At 52.2% G+C, this 18,641-nt stretch overlaps 1 protein-coding gene across 1 annotated transcript; it reads right to left on the bottom strand.

Moving 5' to 3' along the window:
* Window positions 1-273: 273 nt before the first annotated feature.
* HTR6 (5-hydroxytryptamine receptor 6) lies at window positions 274-11,455 on the bottom strand. Its single transcript, XM_024749986.1, has 3 exons — window positions 10,742-11,455; window positions 916-1,074; window positions 274-723 (listed from the first exon to the last, which is right to left on the bottom strand). The coding sequence occupies exons 1-3, from the start codon at window positions 11,453-11,455 to the stop codon at window positions 274-276; spliced, it is 1,323 nt and encodes a 440-aa protein (XP_024605754.1).
* Between the last annotated feature and the right edge of the window lie 7,186 nt (window positions 11,456-18,641).

Below are 18,641 nucleotides of genomic sequence, written 5' to 3' on the forward strand. Positions count from 1 at the left end.
GAGGTCCTTACCCCACTCCCTGGAGTCCCCCAGCCTTGCTCTACACACATCCACAAGTTACACTCAATAGTGGGGCATCCTGGAGAAAACTGTACCGAGCCAGCAACTAGCCCTCCAGGTAGGAGGCCTGGAGTGGGCACGGGGAGCTGGCTCCGTGCAGCCCCCTGGAGCTCAGCGGGCTCCCGGGAGACCTGGAGCATCCTGGTTTTAGCCAAGAGCTGGCCCAGGGCCTCAGGGACTTGGTCCCATCCGGTCCAGCTCTCCAAGCCTGCGTCAGTTCCTCGGGGGACCAAGCGGATGCAGCTGTAGCTCAGGCTCCGCGGGATCAACGCTGAAGAAGCTGACTGCGGTAGTGGTCCCGGCAGGCGGCGGAGGGTCCCGGGTGGCCTCTCCAGGCAGCAGCAGCTGGGCCGTGAGCTGCAGGCCCGAGGAGCCCCCCGAGCCCGGGTCCGAGTCCGAGTCCGAGTTCGGCAGCAGGGGCAGTGGCAGCACGTGCTGCAGGCTCAGGCCCGGCCGTGGGCCGCTGTGAGAGGTACGCACGGAGGGCGAGGCAAGACTGGGCTGGCGCTCCCGGGGGCAGTGGGGACACGGCAGGAACCTGCCCAGGGCCCGCTTGAAGTCCCGCATGAAGAGCGGGTAGATGATGGGGTTCATGGTGCTGTTGCAGTAACCCAGCCACGTGAGGACATCAAAGAGCTCCGAGGAGATGCAGTCGCACACGGCCTGGAGGGATGGGGCACGTCATGCCTGGTCCTGGAGGAGGGACGCGGGCCACCCCGCCCAGCACGGATGGGACAGACACATAAACACATGGAGAGGCAGCCCGCCCTCCTCCCTCCCCGGGTCTGGGCAGGGGTAGGGCTCAGGGCCTCCCCAACCAGGCGTGGACTCACCTGCCCCTTGTGGTAGCATTACCTGGGCTATGTTGACCACAAAGAAGGGCAGCCAGGTCACAAAGAACATGCCCAGCAGGACGCCCAGTGTCAGGCTGGCCTTCAAGGCCTTCCTGCTGTGCTTGGTGGCTAGACGCCTGCTGTCAGCCGACTCCACCCCGGGGCACGGGGTCCTGGGCACCTGAGGAAAGGAAAGCCACGTGATTTAGTGAAGAATGCGCCCCAGTCTGACCCTATTCCCAGCCACAGACTGAGCCTTACTCCTAATTCTAGACTGAGCCCTAGTACCAGTATTAAACTGAGCCCTGACCCTTGAATGAGCTCCAATTGCAGTCCTAGCTGAGGCCTGACCCTGACTCCCGACCGAACCTTGATCTTGGCTTCAGACTGAGCCCTGACATCAGCAGTAAGCTAAGCCCTACTCATGGCCCTGAGCCCCTGATGCCTACCGTAGGTTGAGCCCTACATAAACAAGATCTCAAACTGAGCCTCAACCCCGGACCAGACTGAGCCCAATTTCAGCACCAGACTGAGCCCTGATTCCAGAAATAGACGGAGCCTTGGTCCTGGTCCTGCACCGAGCTATGACCCTGACCCAGCGCTTCACGAGGAGCTCTAGAAAGTACAGTGAGATTTCCTAGGTGCTGGGGCTCATGGTCATGTGTGTTGGCCAGTGTCAAGTGTTGTCCTTTGCAAGGCGTGTGGGTCTTCTGAACTGCTGGATTTGTGTTTGGGGCAGTGTTGCCCTGCACTGCACTTTGGCACTACAAGAATTAGCCACAATTGAACAGTACTTGACAAAAGAGGACAGTTGCTGTCCAGGGCTTGGCAATCTCTTTGCCTATGGATTCTCTTCGTATGTTGGAGTGATGGTTTTGTCTGCACCACTACTCCCAGACTCCACAAAATAAAGTGCATTTTTGAAAATATGTGCCCAAAACAAACGTGTACAATTAAACCTGTATAAATTACTAGGGATGCAAGCAACCTTGGCATTTTACACGCAGATTTCACTGTGGAGTGACAGACATCTCCATTCGCACACGTGGACTCCGTGAGCGGGAACCAGGGGAGAGGAGGAGGAAGAAGCTAGGAGCTGCTCCATGGGGAACACGGCACGAGGGGTTAGAATGTGACTTTACAAGTGGGAGCGCAGGCGTCCCAAAACGTTCAAAAGGCTCTCTGATCCCAGATGACCCATTAGCCCAGAGGTTCTCTTAATTTTTTTCAACTTTGTGAGTCCATTGAGACGCTAATGAAATCTACAAAACCACTCCTCAGAAAACAAAAGGCTTATAAAATTTTATAAATACACACACACACACAGAGAAAAAAGTTCCCCCATGTCCAGAGGGTTCAGAGACCACTGTGAAGTCCATCCATGAAGCCCCTAGGGGTCCATGAAAGCTGGAATGTGAAGCCCTCCTCTGAACCATGTATTGTAATCAATTTGGATTTTCATATATCAGCTTTCCACAAGGCAAGAGCCACCTATATTGACAATTTTTAAGTAAATACTGGTATGCAGAGGTGCGCACAACTTATTGAATTATGAAGGGGCATGTGGGCTGCCTGGGAATATACCTGGGCTTTGAAAGCCAGGGGTTTCCCCCCAACATTTCCTAAACTGCATGAGAGCCCAGCTTAGCTCTTGAGGCAACCAAAGATAGTTTGGGTATGGGAAGATGAAAGAGAAGGAGGCAGGAAGGGAACCAGATTCCCAGGCAACCTTCACAGGTGAAAATGGGGTGGAGGAGGCAAAGGCAAGTTGTGTCAGCCCTTCGAGCACCAAAGCCGAACCCCCTACCCCGTCCCCCTCCCAGCCCTTTTTCTCTCCCCGCCTCCTCAGGGTAGCCAGGCTTGGTTACTGTCCATGGTGCTGAAAACCCAGCTGCATCCCTACGATATCTTTCTATAGGGTCTGGAATGGCAGTGGCAGGAGAGGGGAGACAGGCACACTGCAACTCCCACCCTTCGATGTGTTTCTCCAAGTGAAATCTGGTTAGACAAATATCAAAGACACCCAGAGCAGCCTAAAAGAGGCCCTTGACTTCTCCCCTCTGTCTTGGTGGCGCAGCATTGTGCAGAGGCAAGAGCTTGTTTTAAGACAAGTGATCTGGCTTCAAACCATGCCTCTACCACTTACTCGCCCTGTGATCTTGACAGTCTCTGCTTCCACATGTGTAAAATGGGAGAAAATACTCACCTTACGGAGTTGCTTTGAACCTGTGGATATACATGCACGCACAGTGCCTGACACAGAGTAAGTGTAAATACATAGCAGCCCTGATGTCGATTCAGCAGTATACGAGGTTGGGGGAGTTTTTAGCACCTTCAGGAGCCCTGTTTTTCTGCCAGCAGCTCGAGCTTTCCAAAGCAGCACAGATGTCAGGACAAATGCTCTGAGCCACTATGCTATAGCAAGGAAGAAAAAGAGGATCTGCTTTTCTCTCTCCTTCTCATTTTCTCTTCTCCAGAGTGAACTCTATATGGCTCCCGTGGGCCAACCTGTTCAACCTGGAGGGAGAGGCTCCTGCTTCCCCAAAAGAATCTCCTAGGATCTGCCGTGACTTTGAATTGCTGCCACCAGTGGGGACAGACATATGGGGAAGAGGGAGACACCGTCTCCAGAAAGCCCTAGCCACACGGGTACCCCCTGGCCCCTGGAGACCTGGGGAGGGGGCAAAAGACAGCTGTGATCTTGCTAGAGCTCTAGGGCACTAGGGTACCAAGGTACTCAGGGAGACATTTTGGGGGCAGTCATCAGGGGAGGATGATCCAGAAGGACTAACCATGATCTGAGAGTCCCTCTCTAGTCTTCCTAGGAACAAACCTGTACTTCTCTTTCTCCTCTTCTCCCTGAAAAGTTGACCCAAGAACACAAGCAAGAGGGAAGAGAGAAGGAATTGAGGCTCAGAGATGGTGGGGGAACCTTCCCAAGGTCACATTACGCCAGTACAAAGCCTCAAACAAAAGTACCAGTGACCCCAAATGATCATCTCCACTTACTGAGCACTTACTATGCATCAGCAGTTGATGTTCATTCTGCCACTGAGTCTTTATGGGAGGAAGGTATTATAATCTCCATCTTGCAGATGAGGTTCAGAGAGGCAAAATAACTTTCCAGGAGTCACACAGCAGACAAGTGCTGAGTTAGGGAATCAAAGTCATCTCTGGCTCCAGAAACTGCACTTCACCAGGCCGTTTCCATTTTGGAGGATGACACCCCCAAGTAAAACCCCACCACTGTCACTGAGAGTCCCTCATGGAGCAGAAGCCAATGGCAACCGCCAGGCCACGCTCTGGGTTCTGGCTGATGCCAGCCTCACCCTTCCCACTTCTCTCTGCCCTGTAGCCACCTCATGGCCCCGTGGCACGTTCTGTTGTTTGCATGTCCCTTATACATGTCTGTGGCATTTGTCACTGTCAGAGGGCAGCTACTGGAGGACAATTTGGCAGTGCCCTTCCAGGAGGCAAGTCCGCTTACAGGTCCTTATGTCCATAAAAACCCATACCTGTGTCTCTACACTTGGCTTGGACAAGAGTGTGTACCACAGCACCATTCGTGATAGGAAAAAAATTGGAAACAGCCCAAAAGTCCATCAAAAGGTGAGTGGTTAAATAAACCCCGGTACATTACCACTATAGAATGCAACACAGATGTTTGAAAGAATGAATTGATCAAATGGAAGGATCTCCACGACACATTATCAAGTGATAACGGCAAGTTGTACAAACAAGAGATACAGCATGATTCCCTTTGTTTAAAAAAATACACAAAGCAAAGCACTAAGTTTCTTTAGGTACATAAACAAATATGGAAAAAGAACCGGAAAGACATTGAGAGACGTAGGAGTGGGAGGTGATTGGATGAGGTCAGAGAGGTCTTTTATTTTATCGTTATTGATGAATTTTCATTTTAAAGTGTACTTACGTATTCCCTCGTGTAATTTCAAATGTGTACGATCAACTAATCATAGTGTGAGGGTAATAGGATAGACCCTGGAGCCAGACTGCCTGGTTTAAATCATGGCTCTGTTACAAACTAGCTGAGTGAACTTAAGCAAGGTACTTTACCTCTCTATGCCTCAGCTTTCTCATCTGTAAAATGGCAATTACAATGGCATCTACCTCGTAGGGTTGTAGTAAGGGTTAACTAAGATAATAGCAAGTTACTCGAACAGTGCCTGGCACACAGTAAGTACCATGTGATTGTTACCTTGTTGTTGTTTATCGTTATTTGTGTTCACCTCGGCTCCTTCATAATGGTGATGAGGCTGCTGATGGCAGCGAGGGTGATTTTTCCCCCTAGAAAATCTGAAAGGGGTGAGCTCCCCCAGAACCGTGCATTTTTACCATCAAGAGGAAAGGATAGGAATTAACGTTTGTCAAGCACCTACTATGTGCCAGGTTTATATATATCATCTCATTGATTCTTCAAACAGCCTCAAATGATAAATAGCATTACCCCTGAGATAGACGGAGGTGAGTGACTCATCCAAAGTCATCCAGCTGCGACGGGAAAGAGGCAGGATTTGAACCCGTGCTCAGCCAGACACGCAAGCTCCTGTGCCCTGCCCCAGCTGCACCAGGCAACCTCGTTCTGAGCAGCAGCAAAGGCTGTCATGCTCGGCTCTGCTCCTCTGCTCCTCTGCCTCCCACTCAGCCCCCTCCTCCCCCTCCAAGATATTTCTGTGATCACAGCCTCCTCTGAGGAGGAAGCAGAGATGGAAGGGAAGATGGATCACTAGGACAGAATGATGCACAGCTGGGGGATGGAGGGTGAAAAAGCTGGGGGAGGAGAAAAAGGAGGAGAAATTGAGGGAGAGAAGGAAGATATGGGGTGCAGAAGGAAGGGATGGGTGAGCTAGAACGGAGGGAGGGGGGATAGAGAAGGGGAAAAGATGCGGTGCAGAGGAAGAGGATAGGGAAAGGGTTTTGACCACAGAGACACAGGAATTCTGGCAGAGAGAGAAAGAGACTAAGAACGTAGGAACTCCCAGCTCAGCCTCCCACTGCTGCTCCCCAGCAAGCTGAGCACCCACACTGGTCCCTCTGGAATCCCCCGAGGATGCGTCCCATCCCCACATGGGCACCCACCTTTCACACACACACACACACACACACACACACACACACACACACACACACACACACTCCTGCCCTGGAGGCATCTCACTCTGGCACCACCACCACCTCTCACACCCTTCTCTCCAGCCCCAGCCCATATGCCCTGCCTGGCCTCTAAGCAGAACTCTTTCTTACAGCCCCTGGGGCTGGGAAGACCTGACTGAAACCGCTGAGCCAACCAGTGGCTTTTTAAAAGGCCATTCACATCAATAGGCAGATGTGGTGGACAGAGGCATAGAAAGATGCTCCAGCCAGCTCAGCTCCCTTGTCCGAAACCCCTGAAGAGCCAGGACTCCAGGGACTGGTGCCCAGCCCCCTTCCCTCTGTGGGGAAGGTAGAGGCTGGATCGGAGAAGGAGCTAAGGGTTCAGTGGGGCTGGAAAGAGGAGGAAAGTGGCCTAACACACCCCCAAGTTCTGTTCATTCTCATTAGTTCCTTTAGGTCCAGGCACTGAGAACGCCTCCGTCCCCAGGCTGGATGCTGCTGGACTCTGGGGCAGGCCAGCTTGGGAGGGGGAAGTGGGTCACAATCCAGGAGGCCAGAGTAGAGGCAGCATCCCAGAAGCAAATTCCCCAAATGCAGGCAATTCTCCAGGCAACAAGGAAAAATTGCCCTGCAGAAGGCTTACTTAGGATCTGAGTGGGTTTGGAAGCAACGGCAATGGGAGAGTCTGACACTGTCTCATTCAAATAAAGAGAAAAGGCTTTCCAGAAAGTAGGAAGAATTTGCACAAACACGTTGCTGGCTTGAGAGGCTGCGGGTCATTCTGCCACAGCTAAATGACCCATGAAGACTCCTCCCAACCTTTGGTTTCGTGACTTCCTTGCTTCAGTTTGCAAACGTATGCACAGGGAGTAATAGACCCTGAATGTTTACTGGCGGAGGCACCCTTCTTCTAAGCTCCAGAACCCTCATCATGATAGGGTTTCGTGATCAGTGTCTCTCTCTCCAGCTAGAAAGTTGATTCCAACAGGGCAGGATCTTCTCAGACCCACTCATCCCTGCAACCACAGCACAAGGGAGGTACTCAACACAGCAACACAGTACCAAGGAAGTGAATCAATCAATGTACTAAAAAGTGCAGGATTCATCAGCTACAAGAACTGCTTCTAACAGTGGGAGAACAGGGAGAGATGTGAGTTGGGATTGAACCCCTGGCTCTGTGGAGCACTGTTGTGCATTTCATTTCTCTCATCACTGTGCGCTGACCACTCACGACACGCCAGGCATTGTTCTAGGTTCTGGGAATACAGCAATCGAGACAAGTCCTCACCCTCATAGAACTTACATTCCAGTAGGAGGAAATAAACAGTCAAACAGTAAGTGGGAAAGTATATAATATGTCAGGCGGTGGTATTTGTTGCTGAGAATAACTTAGGAAATTAGGACTGGGTGGGATCTGGACAAGTATGGCCGTTACTACTCTTGACGAAGTGATTAGGGAAGACAGCCAAGCAGAGGACAGAAGAAAGTGATGGAAGCTAGGGGGAGAACCATGCGGAGATGTGAGGAAACGGCACTTCAGGCAGGGGGAGCAGCAAGTGCAAAGGTCCTGAGGCAGAAGTGTGCTTGGTCTGCTCAAGGAATAACAAGGGGGCCAGGGGAACTGAAACAGAAGGAGTGTGGAGGGTGGTGGAAGGAAAGGAGGCCAGAGAAGGAGCAGAGGAATGACATAACAGGGCCTGCATTTTTTTTTTTTGGCCATGCCTCACAGCTTGCGGTAGAAGTGCCAAGTCCTAACCGCTGGACCGCCAGGGAATTCCCAGGACCTGCATTTTAAAGGGATCGTTGTGGCTGCTGTGTAAGATCAAAAGGGAGCAAGGATGGGCTTAGGAAGCCAGTGGGTGATCACTGCAATAACCCAGGCATCAGAAGCCCAGGGGACCAAGGGAGGCAACCGAGACATGAGAAGTGTCTTGAAAGCAGAAAGCATGCTGGGTGTGCAGTGTGAGAAAAAGAGAGGCATCCAGGCTGCCTCCAAGGTTCCTGGCCTGAGCAACTCATATTAGTTAGTCGACATGAGGAAGATAAGGGAGAGACTATGTCTGGAGCCTGGAAAATCCGGAGTTCTGTTGCGGGCAGTGGTAAGTAAGTGGCCCAGGCTGGAAGTCATCAGTGGGGAGGTGGCACTTCTGGTCATGGCACGAGACCAGCTCACTGAGTGAATGTGGGAAAAGAGCAAGGAGGTCAGAGGACTGAGGCCGGGGGATGCCTCGGATGGTGGAGAAGCAGGAGGACCCAGTAGAGGGGACTGAGAAGGCACAGCCGGTGGCGTGGAGGGTCTCACACCGGGTGGCGTCCCTGAGGTCAATGTTTTAAGAGCATGTCACTGCCCACAGGCAGCACGACACTTAGATCCAGGCGTTGGCATCAGCCAGACCTGAGCTGGAACCTCACTAACCAGCTGTGCAACCCTGGGCGTCACCGGTCCTCGGTTTCCCCAGATGTCAAACAGGGATGATGATTACTTGCCCCGTTGGGTGTTCGGGGGATTCACTTAGCTCAGTGCCCGGCAGGTAGAGAGAGCGCTCAAAGGCTGTGGAGCTGCAGCTGTTAGCATTCGGGGGACACCTGCCCAGGTGCTGAGGCCACAGTCTCAGGTGCAATCCTGGCCAGTTAGCTTCATGGAAAGAAAATCTATGCATCACAGACACTGCTAGAACCGAGAATCCAGACCGAGGCCGGCCAACTTCTCACCTCCTTAGTCACTGGGGCAGAGCTCCCCAGAGTGTGAGAATTGGAGATACCCTTGAGTGGTAAATGGACACCCTATAAAATAACTGAGTCACAGAGTGGGAACATAGGCCTTTACAGTTCCCTCCCAGCTCTTCCGGTTACATCAAGAGAAAGTCTCGTGTCAATGGTACTGTGTCTTTAACATCCCTCCAACGTCTAACAAAGAGAAAGCCGGCCTCAGGCTCAGCATCTCCAGCCACATCCAAGCTGGGCTTTAGTAACCTCAATGGCCAGGATACTGACTGTCCGTTTCCAGAAGAGAAAAGAAGTTTTCTTTCTAAATAAGTTCATGGAAGTAAGAAGATAAATGAGATGTCTCCAGGGAAATGCAAAGTACATACGGATGCAGAGCCTTGAGGCATGTGTGAGGGTGGGTGGAGGGGTAGCAAGGCAGATACCACAAGGCAGTTCTCCAACGCCTGACGTCTGGGAAACGCTCCTTTACAGGAACCCAGGGAGAGAGATGGATGGCCCAGGGCAGCTGCCCTACAGCTGCAGAACCGAGTCAGGGTCACAGCCACCTGGTGAGACTCAAGAACGTTCTCCAGTGAGCACAGATGGGAGAGAGAGCAGGGCCGCAGCCAGGACCTCCTGTCCACCCAAGACCCTGTCCTCCTACTTGATGGGCCTCACTGCTGGGATGACACGGCTAAGCCGCTCTGCGGGGGCTGCCGACCAGGGTGTTGGCCTCTCAGCCCCCATCTATCCAGTGACCCCCCCCGCCCAAGGTAGCTCCCATCCTGCAGGCACCTCCTCCACCTGAGGCTACACCAAGATGACACTGGAGAGCCCATCTGGGATCTTCTTGGGGGCCTGTGACCTAATTCTCTAGGGCTCAGGCCTGATCAGTCTAAAGTCCCATCCCTTGGCGTGAGCAATAAGACTCGGGTACCGCGTGACCCACTCCACTCTAGGCACTGCAGATCTTGAGCAAAAAGCGCCAACCCCATTCACAGGTAACCAGTGAGCACCTACTATGCACAGAGGAGATCAAAACTCACTCAGATACACCCAGCCCTTGTGGGAGCTTACACTCCAGTGGGGGAGACAGTGAACAGATCAACAAATAAACTGGGCATCGGGATCAAGAATAAAAGGGTGGGGGAGGGCAGGGAGGTCTGCAGACAGTGTGGTCAGGGAGGGCCTCTGGGAAGGGGTGACCTGTGAGCTGAAGAAGAGTCTCAGTCAAGCAAGGGCGGCTCCAGGGGAAGAACATTCCAGGCAGAGGGCACAGCCAGTGCAAAGACCTGGGCACAGAGTCAGTCTGGTGCCTACCAGGAGTGTCAGTAGGTCCACAGGACTGCTGCAGAGAAAGGGGCAGGGAGGGGAAGAGGTGCAGCTGGGGAGGTGGTCAGGACCGGATCCCGAGGCCAGATCCTGACACAGGTCTCCCCTTTATCTTGAGAGCAATGGGGAGCCACTGAAGGGTTTGTAGCAAGGGGGTGAGGTGATCACGCTTCTGCTTTTCTTTGTGCAGAAAATGGATAGGAGGGGGTCTGGCGTGGAGGCAGGGGGAGCCAGCAGGAGACTATCAAAGGCTCCCAGGTAAGAAGCAATGGTGGCTTGGATCGGGAAGGTGGCATTGGAGGTGACACATGTTTAGAGGCAGCACCAACAGGCCTTGCAGATGAATCCCCTGAGCATGAGGGAGAGAAATTGTTCCTAAGTTTCTGGCGTGCGATGCCATGATGGTGCCATTTGCCACGATGGGGACGACGGGGGGACGAGCAGGTGGGGAGAGTTGGGACCCCCTGAATTCCCTGTTGCACATGTTACCTTCGAGAAGACTGCCCCGCATCCTGGAGCGTCCTGTGGACAGCTGGACATTGAGTCTGGAGTTCAGAAGGAAGGTGGGAACTGGGAATGACCAATCGGAGGTCGTCAGCAATTGTATATTACATGGCGGATGCCTAGTGGGCACCCAATGGCTGCTGATTCTTCTCCATCCCACAAGCCCGGGTCTCCCTGCGCGCCCCGGGTACCTGCAGCGTCTCCAAGGCCTGGACGGCCATGCCGGTGGTGAGGGAGGCCACCTGCACGGCCTGCTTGCGGGCGGCCAGCAGGATCCTGCAGTAGGTGAAGCAGATGGCGCCCGAGGGCAGGAAGAAGGTGAGGCCCGACGCCACCAGGACGAAGGGCAGGCTGGCCAGCAGGCGGCACTGGCCCGGGGCGGGCGCCCGCGCGCGGCCCAACTCGTGCCATCCCAGCAGCAGGGGCAGGAAGGAGGCGAGCGCGGCCAGGCCCCAGGCGCTCAGGACCAGCGCCAGAGCGCGCGGGGGCGTCATGCGCAGCTTGTAGCGCAGCGGCGAGAGGATGAGCAGGTAGCGGTCCAGGCTGATCAGACAGAGGTTGAGGATGGAGGCGCTGCAGCACATCACGTCGAAGGCGGCCCAGAGCAGGCAGAGGCCCCGCGCCAGCACCCAGCGTCCGTACAACGCATTCAGCATGGCCGGCGGCATCACCACCAGCCCCACCATCAGGTCCGACGTGAAGAGCGACACCAGGAAGAAGTTGGACGTGTTGCGCAGCGTGGGCTGCGTGCAGATAAGCGCGATGAGCAGCGAGTTGGCCGCCGCCGTCAGCGTGATGACCACACACAGCGCGGCCGCCACCCAGCCGCTGCCCCCCGGCTCCGATGGCGACCCCGACTCCCAGTCCAGGGTGCTGTTGTTGGCGGGGCCCTGCTCTGGGACCATGAGGGCGGAGGGCGAGGACGTGAGGCCCGAAAGGGGTCCGGAGGACTAGGTAGGGTGGGCGGGAAGACGGAGAGAGGGACCTGCAGGTGCAGAGGCTGGATGGGCGTAGTCGGTGAGAACAGACCACCCCCCGGGGCCGCAGGTGGGAAGGTATGAATGGGGCTCTGGGTCAAGGGGCAGTAACCCGAGGAGGATGGAGAGGGGGCCTTTGGGCGTCCTCGGGTGTGATGTAGGGACACCTGGAGCAAACCGGTAAGAAGTCTGGGAGGAGGCACCTGATGAGCTGAGCCCTCCAGAAGGAGAGGGCCGAAAGTCAGGAGGACCGGGACGCTGACTCTGGGAGCGTTTGGCCGGGTGGGAGCAGAGCCCCTAGAGGGGACGGGCGGTAAGATGGGTCGAGAGCAGGGACCCAGGGAGGTGGGAACCCAGGGCGAGTGGGCGCTATCCAGGCCGCCCCGCGGCAGGTGGGCGTAGTGGGGGTGAGCCAGGTGGGGAGCCGTGGTGCTGGCGGTTGCAGGGTGGGGGGTTCCACGCGCCAGAGCAAAGCCCCTGGCGGGGAAGGCAGGTCTCAGAGCCAGCGCAGAGGCACCCCGGGCTCGGGCGGACACGGTCCCCGCAGCGAGAGGGAGGATGCCGGGCCAGCCCGCAGGGAGAGAGAAGGAGCCGCGGACGCGCCTCCGCCCCTTCTCCGCCCGGCCGCGGGTCGCCGGCCCCGCTCCCTCCCGCGCTCGGTACCTGGGGCGCTGAGCGCTGCTCCGCCGCCGGCGACTGCGGCAGGAGCCTCGGGGCCAGGAGAGGAAAAAGCGGCCGCGGGCCGGGCAGGCGCCCAGGGACCGGGAGCCTCCGCGAGGGGCCGGCGCGCACGGAAGAGCGGTGGCTGCTTCCAGGAGCGCGCTGTCCCCGCGCCGCGGAGCCTGCGCCCAGCCCCGCGGTGGGCGGGGAGAGCCGAGCCCAGGACTAGCAGGCGGGCGGGGTTCCTGGTACCCCCAGGTTTGCAGAGGGATGACCCGAGCACTCCGGCTGCGCCAGGTCGCCTCCCAGCTCTAGCAGCCTCCACCCCCCGCATGCCCCTCCCCACCCACACGGGGCGCAGGAGGATCTCAGAGGAGGAGGCTGTGGCCCGCCTTCACCCAGGGCTGCTCCCCATTGTGGGGCTGCCTACCCGCTACCAGGGGGAGCCCGCTGGGAGGTATTGGGCAGATCGCTTGACATATATGTACACATATATAATACTACACACACGTACATATCTATTGTATATAATATGCCATAGCCTATATAATACTTCCTTCAAACCTTTAAACAGATGGCTACCTCCCCCTCACAATCCTTCCGAGCAGAAACCATCCTGCCCCCTGACAGCTCCAGGTGCTAAGGATGAAGACCCCGAGGTGTTGGCACTCCCAGTCTACCCAAGAGTGGGAACAGATTGGGGAATCCCCTGGTCAGGTGGGGTGGAGTCACAGCAGGTAGAGGGGTGGGGCGGGGCACACCCTGTGCAACGCTGCTGTGTATTCCACCCACCCCCAACCAGAACTAAGAAGGGTCTCTACCTGACATGTCACAGTTTGATATCGTGGATTCAACAAACATTTATACTGAGCACCTACGAGGTGTCAGGCACTGTTTTGCCCAATCTGGACACTACAGTAACCAAAACAAAGATCCAACTTCATTGAACTTACAGTCTATAGGAAGGAGACATACAATAATAAGCATAAGAAACGTTTAAAGTAGTCATGGAGTGATAATTGCTATAGAAAAAAAGGAAATGGAGAGGAATGTAAAGGGAATCTAGGGTAGAACGGGGTCTTTTCCCCTCCACAGGAGCAGGAAAATATTACCTCCCATGTTTAAGGTTCCTGCTGTATTCCAGGAACTTTATTATACTATTCCTACCAATACAATAATGCTAAGAGGTAGGTGTTAAACTGGGGCTCACTCAAGGTCACCAGCAGCTAGTGATCAAGTGGAACTGAAACTCGGGTCTGCCCAATGACGTCCAAGGCAGAGAATCTTCAAGACCCTGCACACCCCCATGCTCCCCCCAAACCACTATTTGGCACCCAGAATCCCAGCCCTGCCTGCAGATGGGTCTGTGCAGCAGGAGGACTGTTCTCCCTCCCAACGCCACCTGCACCACTGTGACAATTTCTGTCGTGCCTCAAGGAACAGGATCCCAAGCACTGGGCAGAGAACCAGAAAGATCAGACTTGGGATCCCAGCTCCACTGCTAACCAGCTCTGTGGACTTAGGGTTGGCGACTCCATCTCCTTGGGCCACTGTTTTCTCCTCTACCCACTCACAGGGTTGTTGGTGTCACCTGTAAATTTTACAGTGCTGTGTCAGTGCTGGCTATTGGCCTCAGTGTTCCCGTCTGTACAACGGGAATGCATTCAGCTCTTCAGTAACTCCTTCAGCCCAGGGATTTTTGATGTGAGCAACAGCAAAACTGAGAAGTGCTGTGTGGAACACACTTTGGAGCCCAGTGACCTGGGTTTATAATCCTGATTCTGCTACTTGCTCTGTGACCTTGGCAAAGCCTCTTCATTTCTCTGCTGCTATGAAACTGGGGTAGTGGAGATAAACATGGGGTGAGTATTTAAACCATTTTGCACAGAGGAGGTGGCTGATAAACTTTAGCTTTGTGAAAATTAAAAGTATATAGTGAAATAGAATATTAGTCCCTCTGCTTTAGCTCTTTCAGTTTGATTCCTTTATTTAAAACACAAAAAACTAGGGGGAGGGAGAGGGATGGACTGGGAGTTTGGGGTTGGTAGATGCAAACTATTACATTTAGAATGGATAAACAGCAAGGCCCTAATGTATAGCACAGGGAACTATATTCAATATCCTGTGATAAACCCTGATGGAAAAGAATATAAAAAAAAGAATGTCTATATGTGTATAACTGAATCACTTTGCTGCACGGCAGAGATTGGCACAGCATTGCAAATCAACTACACTTCAATAATAAAATTAAATAGAATAGAATAGAATAATTTTTTTAAATCTAGGGAATTCCCTGGCAGTCCAGTGGTTAGGACTCGGCACTTTCACTTCTGGGGCTGGGTTCGATCCCTGGTCGGGGATCCAAGATCCCAGCAAGCCTCACGTCGTGGCCAAAAAAAAAACTAAAGAAAACATGACCAAAAATGTTAGCATTTGTTCATTCTTTTTGATAGATTAACAAATGCTTGTTATATTATGAGCTGTACTTTGCTATAACCAACACCAAAAACTCCCATTTACCATTGCAACTAAAAGAATAAAATACCTAGGAATAAACCTACCTAGGGAGACAAAAGACCTGTACGCAGAAAACTATAAGACACTGATGAAAGAAATTAAAGATGATACAAACAGGTGGAGAGATATACCATGTTCTTGGATTGGAAGAATCAATATTGTGAAAATGACTATACTACCCAAAGCAATCTACAGATTCAATGCAATCCCTATCAAATTACCAATGGCATTTTTTACAGAACTAGAACAAAAAAATCTTAAAATTTGTATGGAGACACAAAAGACCCCAAATAGCCAAAGCATTCTTGAGGGAAAAAAACAGACCTGGAGGAATCAGGCTCCCAGACTTCAGACTATACTACAAAGCTACACTAATCAAGACAATATGGTATTGGCACAAAAACAGAAATATAGACCAATGGTAGAGGATAGAAAGCCCAGAGATAAACCCACGCACCTATGGTCACCTAACCAATGACAAAGGAGGCAAGGCTATCCAATGGAGAAAAGACAGTATCTTCAATAAGTGGTGCTGGGAGAACTGAGCAGCTAGTTACATGTACAAGAATGAAATTAGAACACTCCCTAACACCATACACAAAAATAAACTCAAAATGAATTAGAGACCTAAATGTAAGACCAGACACTATAAAACTCTTAGAGGAAAACATAGGAAGAACACTCTTTGGCATAAATCACAGCAAGATCTTTTTTGATCCACCTCCTAGAGTAATGGAAATAAAAACAAACATAAACAAATGGGACCTAATGAAACTTTTGCACAGCAAAGGAAACTACAAACAAGACAAAAAGACAACCCTCAGAATGGGAGAAAATGTTTGCAAACGAATCAACGGACAAAGGATTAAGCTCCAAAATATATAAACAGCTCATGTAGCTCAATATTAAAAAAACAAACAACCCAATCCAAAATTGGGCAGAACACCTAAATAGACACTTCTCCAAAGAAGACAAACAGATGGCCAAGAAGCACATGAAAGGCTGTTCAACATCACTAATTATTAGAGAAGTGCAAATAAAACTACAATGAGGTATCACCTCACACCAGTTAGAATGGGCATCAACAGAAAATCTACAAACAACAGATGCTGGAGAGGGTGTTGGAGGAAAGGGAACCCTCTTACACTGTTGGTGGGAATGTAAATTAATACAGCCACTATGGGGAACAGTATGGAGGTCCCTTAAAAAACTAAAAATAGAATTACCATATGACCCAGCAATCCCACTCCTGGGCATATACCCAGAAAAAAACCATAATTCAAAAAGACACATGCACCCCAATGTTCATTGCAGCACTATTTACAATAGCCAGGACATGGAACAACCTAAATGCCCATTGACAGATGAATGGATAAAGAAGATGTGGTATATATATACAATGGAATATTACTCAACCATAAAAAGGAATGAAATTGGGTCATTTGTAGAGGCGTGGATGGATCTAGAGACTGTCATACAGAGTGAAGTTAAGTCAGAAAGAGAAAAACAAATACCGTATGTTAACGCATATATGTGGAACCTAGGAAAATGGTACAGATGAACCGGTTTGCAGGGCAGAAATAGAGACACAGATGTAGAGAACAAACGTATGGACACCAAGGAGGGGAAAGTAGCGGGGGGGCGTGGGGGGGAGGTGGTGTGATGAATTGGGAGATTGGGATTGACATGTATACACTAACATGTATAAAATGGATAACTAATAAGAACCTGCTGTATAAAATAATAGATAAAATTCAAAAAAATAATTTTTCAAGACTGGGCCTGGCTGGTGGTGCCACCTTGTGGCCACAGTTATTATCTTGAATTTAAGAACTTCAGAAGTTCTGCGTACGCACCTGAATTTGTCAATTCAGTCATGGAATAATATGGTCTTGAATGTCCTTAACATTTCAGGGTAGAGAGGGACCTTCAAGGATGCTCAGTGTTTTAGTACTTCTAGCCACAGGGTGCTCCCTCCCTAGAGGAGAAGGCTTGTGCCACAATGGGACAGCTGAGTCTTAGGAAGTCCTCTGTCCCAGATCTCCATGCCTGTCAGTACATAGGGGACCAAGGAGAGCTGCTCATGACAGAGATGGAGAAACCAAGGTCCAGGGAGGTCGTGAGGTCTGCTCAGAGCTGCTCTCGCAGGAGGCATTAACCAACTGGTTAACTGAGGGCAGGGATTTGTCTGCTTTGTTCACTGTTGTATCCTCAGCACATATTAGGTTGCCATAAATATATGTTCAATGAATTAATGAAGAAAACAATCAGCCCAACCACCAGCAGTTGTGGGCCAATCATTTACTCCCAATAATTATTATTATAATGGCTGACATTCATTGAGGTTCTATTATATGCCAGGCACTAAGCTCTACATGTACATTGATTCATTCCCACGACCCTAGGAATGAGGCGGTGCGATCATTATTCCCCAGCTTACTAATGGGAAAACTGAGCCTCAGAGATCTTAAGTGACCTGCTCAAGATCACACAGCTAGGAAGTAGCCCTGTCAGGATTTGAACCCAGGCAGACAGGATTTTCCCAGAGGCTCCGAGCATGGGAGGAAAACTAGATGGGAGTTATTGGCTCTATAGAGGCAAACAAGGAGGGGAAGCCGGTACTAATTACCCGCCCATCCGGAGAGGGGCCGGCGTGGACAGTGCTGCATCAGTGTTTATCCCTTGTAAAGATTTTCAATCCCGCCACCCTTGCGGGGATTGGGGAGAATGGTGGAGGGGGACCTTCAATTCTTCTTCTGAGCTGTCTTGGTGGTTCAGTTTGAGGTTGGAGAAGAGAAAAATTGGTCGTCACTAATCCACATCTCACTCCCGTTGGCAAACTGGCACAATTAGAGATGCTTCTCTGTTCTCGGAGACCTGGCTCTTCCCACTCGCTGCTCCCACATCCAATCAGCAGCGCCTCTCCTGTGTGGCCCCGCCTCTTTACCATGGCCCTGCCTCCCTAGGCCTCCCCCGCCCCCACCCAATTCTGGTCTCCATCACCTCCTGCTTGGACTACTGCAGTCTCCAGCCGGTCTCCAGCCTCCCCCTCCTCCCCCCACCACAAGACTCCTTTTCGTCTCGCTGGAACCCAGTTCTGTGCAGACACCTCCAGGGCTCTTACTGCGATGTGAGTGAAGTCTGAACTCTGGCTAGCACGCCACGCCTGCCACCAGCCGTGCCAACCCACCTGCCTCCCTCCTTTTCAACCAGCTCTTATTAATTTCTTTACGTATCTATCCATTTATACCCCACCTTGTTCCATACACAGGAAGAAGGCAGCTCCTGACCAAGACTCATCCTGCCAAGTTGATGCTCAGGTCTCAGAGGCCTAGTACCAAGGACACCACCCCAGGAAGTCCTTCATTTGGACCTGGTCTCTGAGTACTTTCTCTGTGCCCTCCAGTCAGTCCCCACCTCCAGCTGTATAGAAGGACTGTTAATATGGCCAGGGCTTATCCCTGCCTGACTGAGAGGTCACTGAGGTCTGCGTGCAGGAGAGATATACTTTTCTCCAACCCAATTCCACATCGAAGGACACAGGACCACCCTGGATAGTTCCTGCACGACCGCAAGAAGCGCCATTCTGTAGTTGGGAAGTACACAACCTACACAACAGTACAGAGCCGCCATGAAGGGAAGGCTTGGTACCCGGAGGAAATCGTGTGTGTAGTACACAACTGTTATCATTAGAGGGCGCTAGACTGGAATCCGCGCGCGCCGCTGCCTCCCAGCCTGGGGGAATCACTCCCAGGGCACAAAGGCCTCAGTTCACATTTGCAAAACGAAGATGCTCCGTGGATTAGAAACAGTATCTATAAATTGCCTGGTATTGGTGGTCACAGCAATGTGTGCAAGGAAGAAAGAGAGTCATAGCTCTCACGCATCCCACCAGCCCAGTCTTAATGGAGAATCTGGGGGGCCCCGAGCTCAGCTG

The sequence above is a fragment of the Neophocaena asiaeorientalis genome, unplaced genomic scaffold (assembly GCF_003031525.2).
Source record: "Neophocaena asiaeorientalis asiaeorientalis breed wild unplaced genomic scaffold, Neophocaena_asiaeorientalis_V1.1 scaffold275, whole genome shotgun sequence".
NCBI classification, from domain to species: Eukaryota; Metazoa; Chordata; class Mammalia; order Artiodactyla; family Phocoenidae; genus Neophocaena; species Neophocaena asiaeorientalis.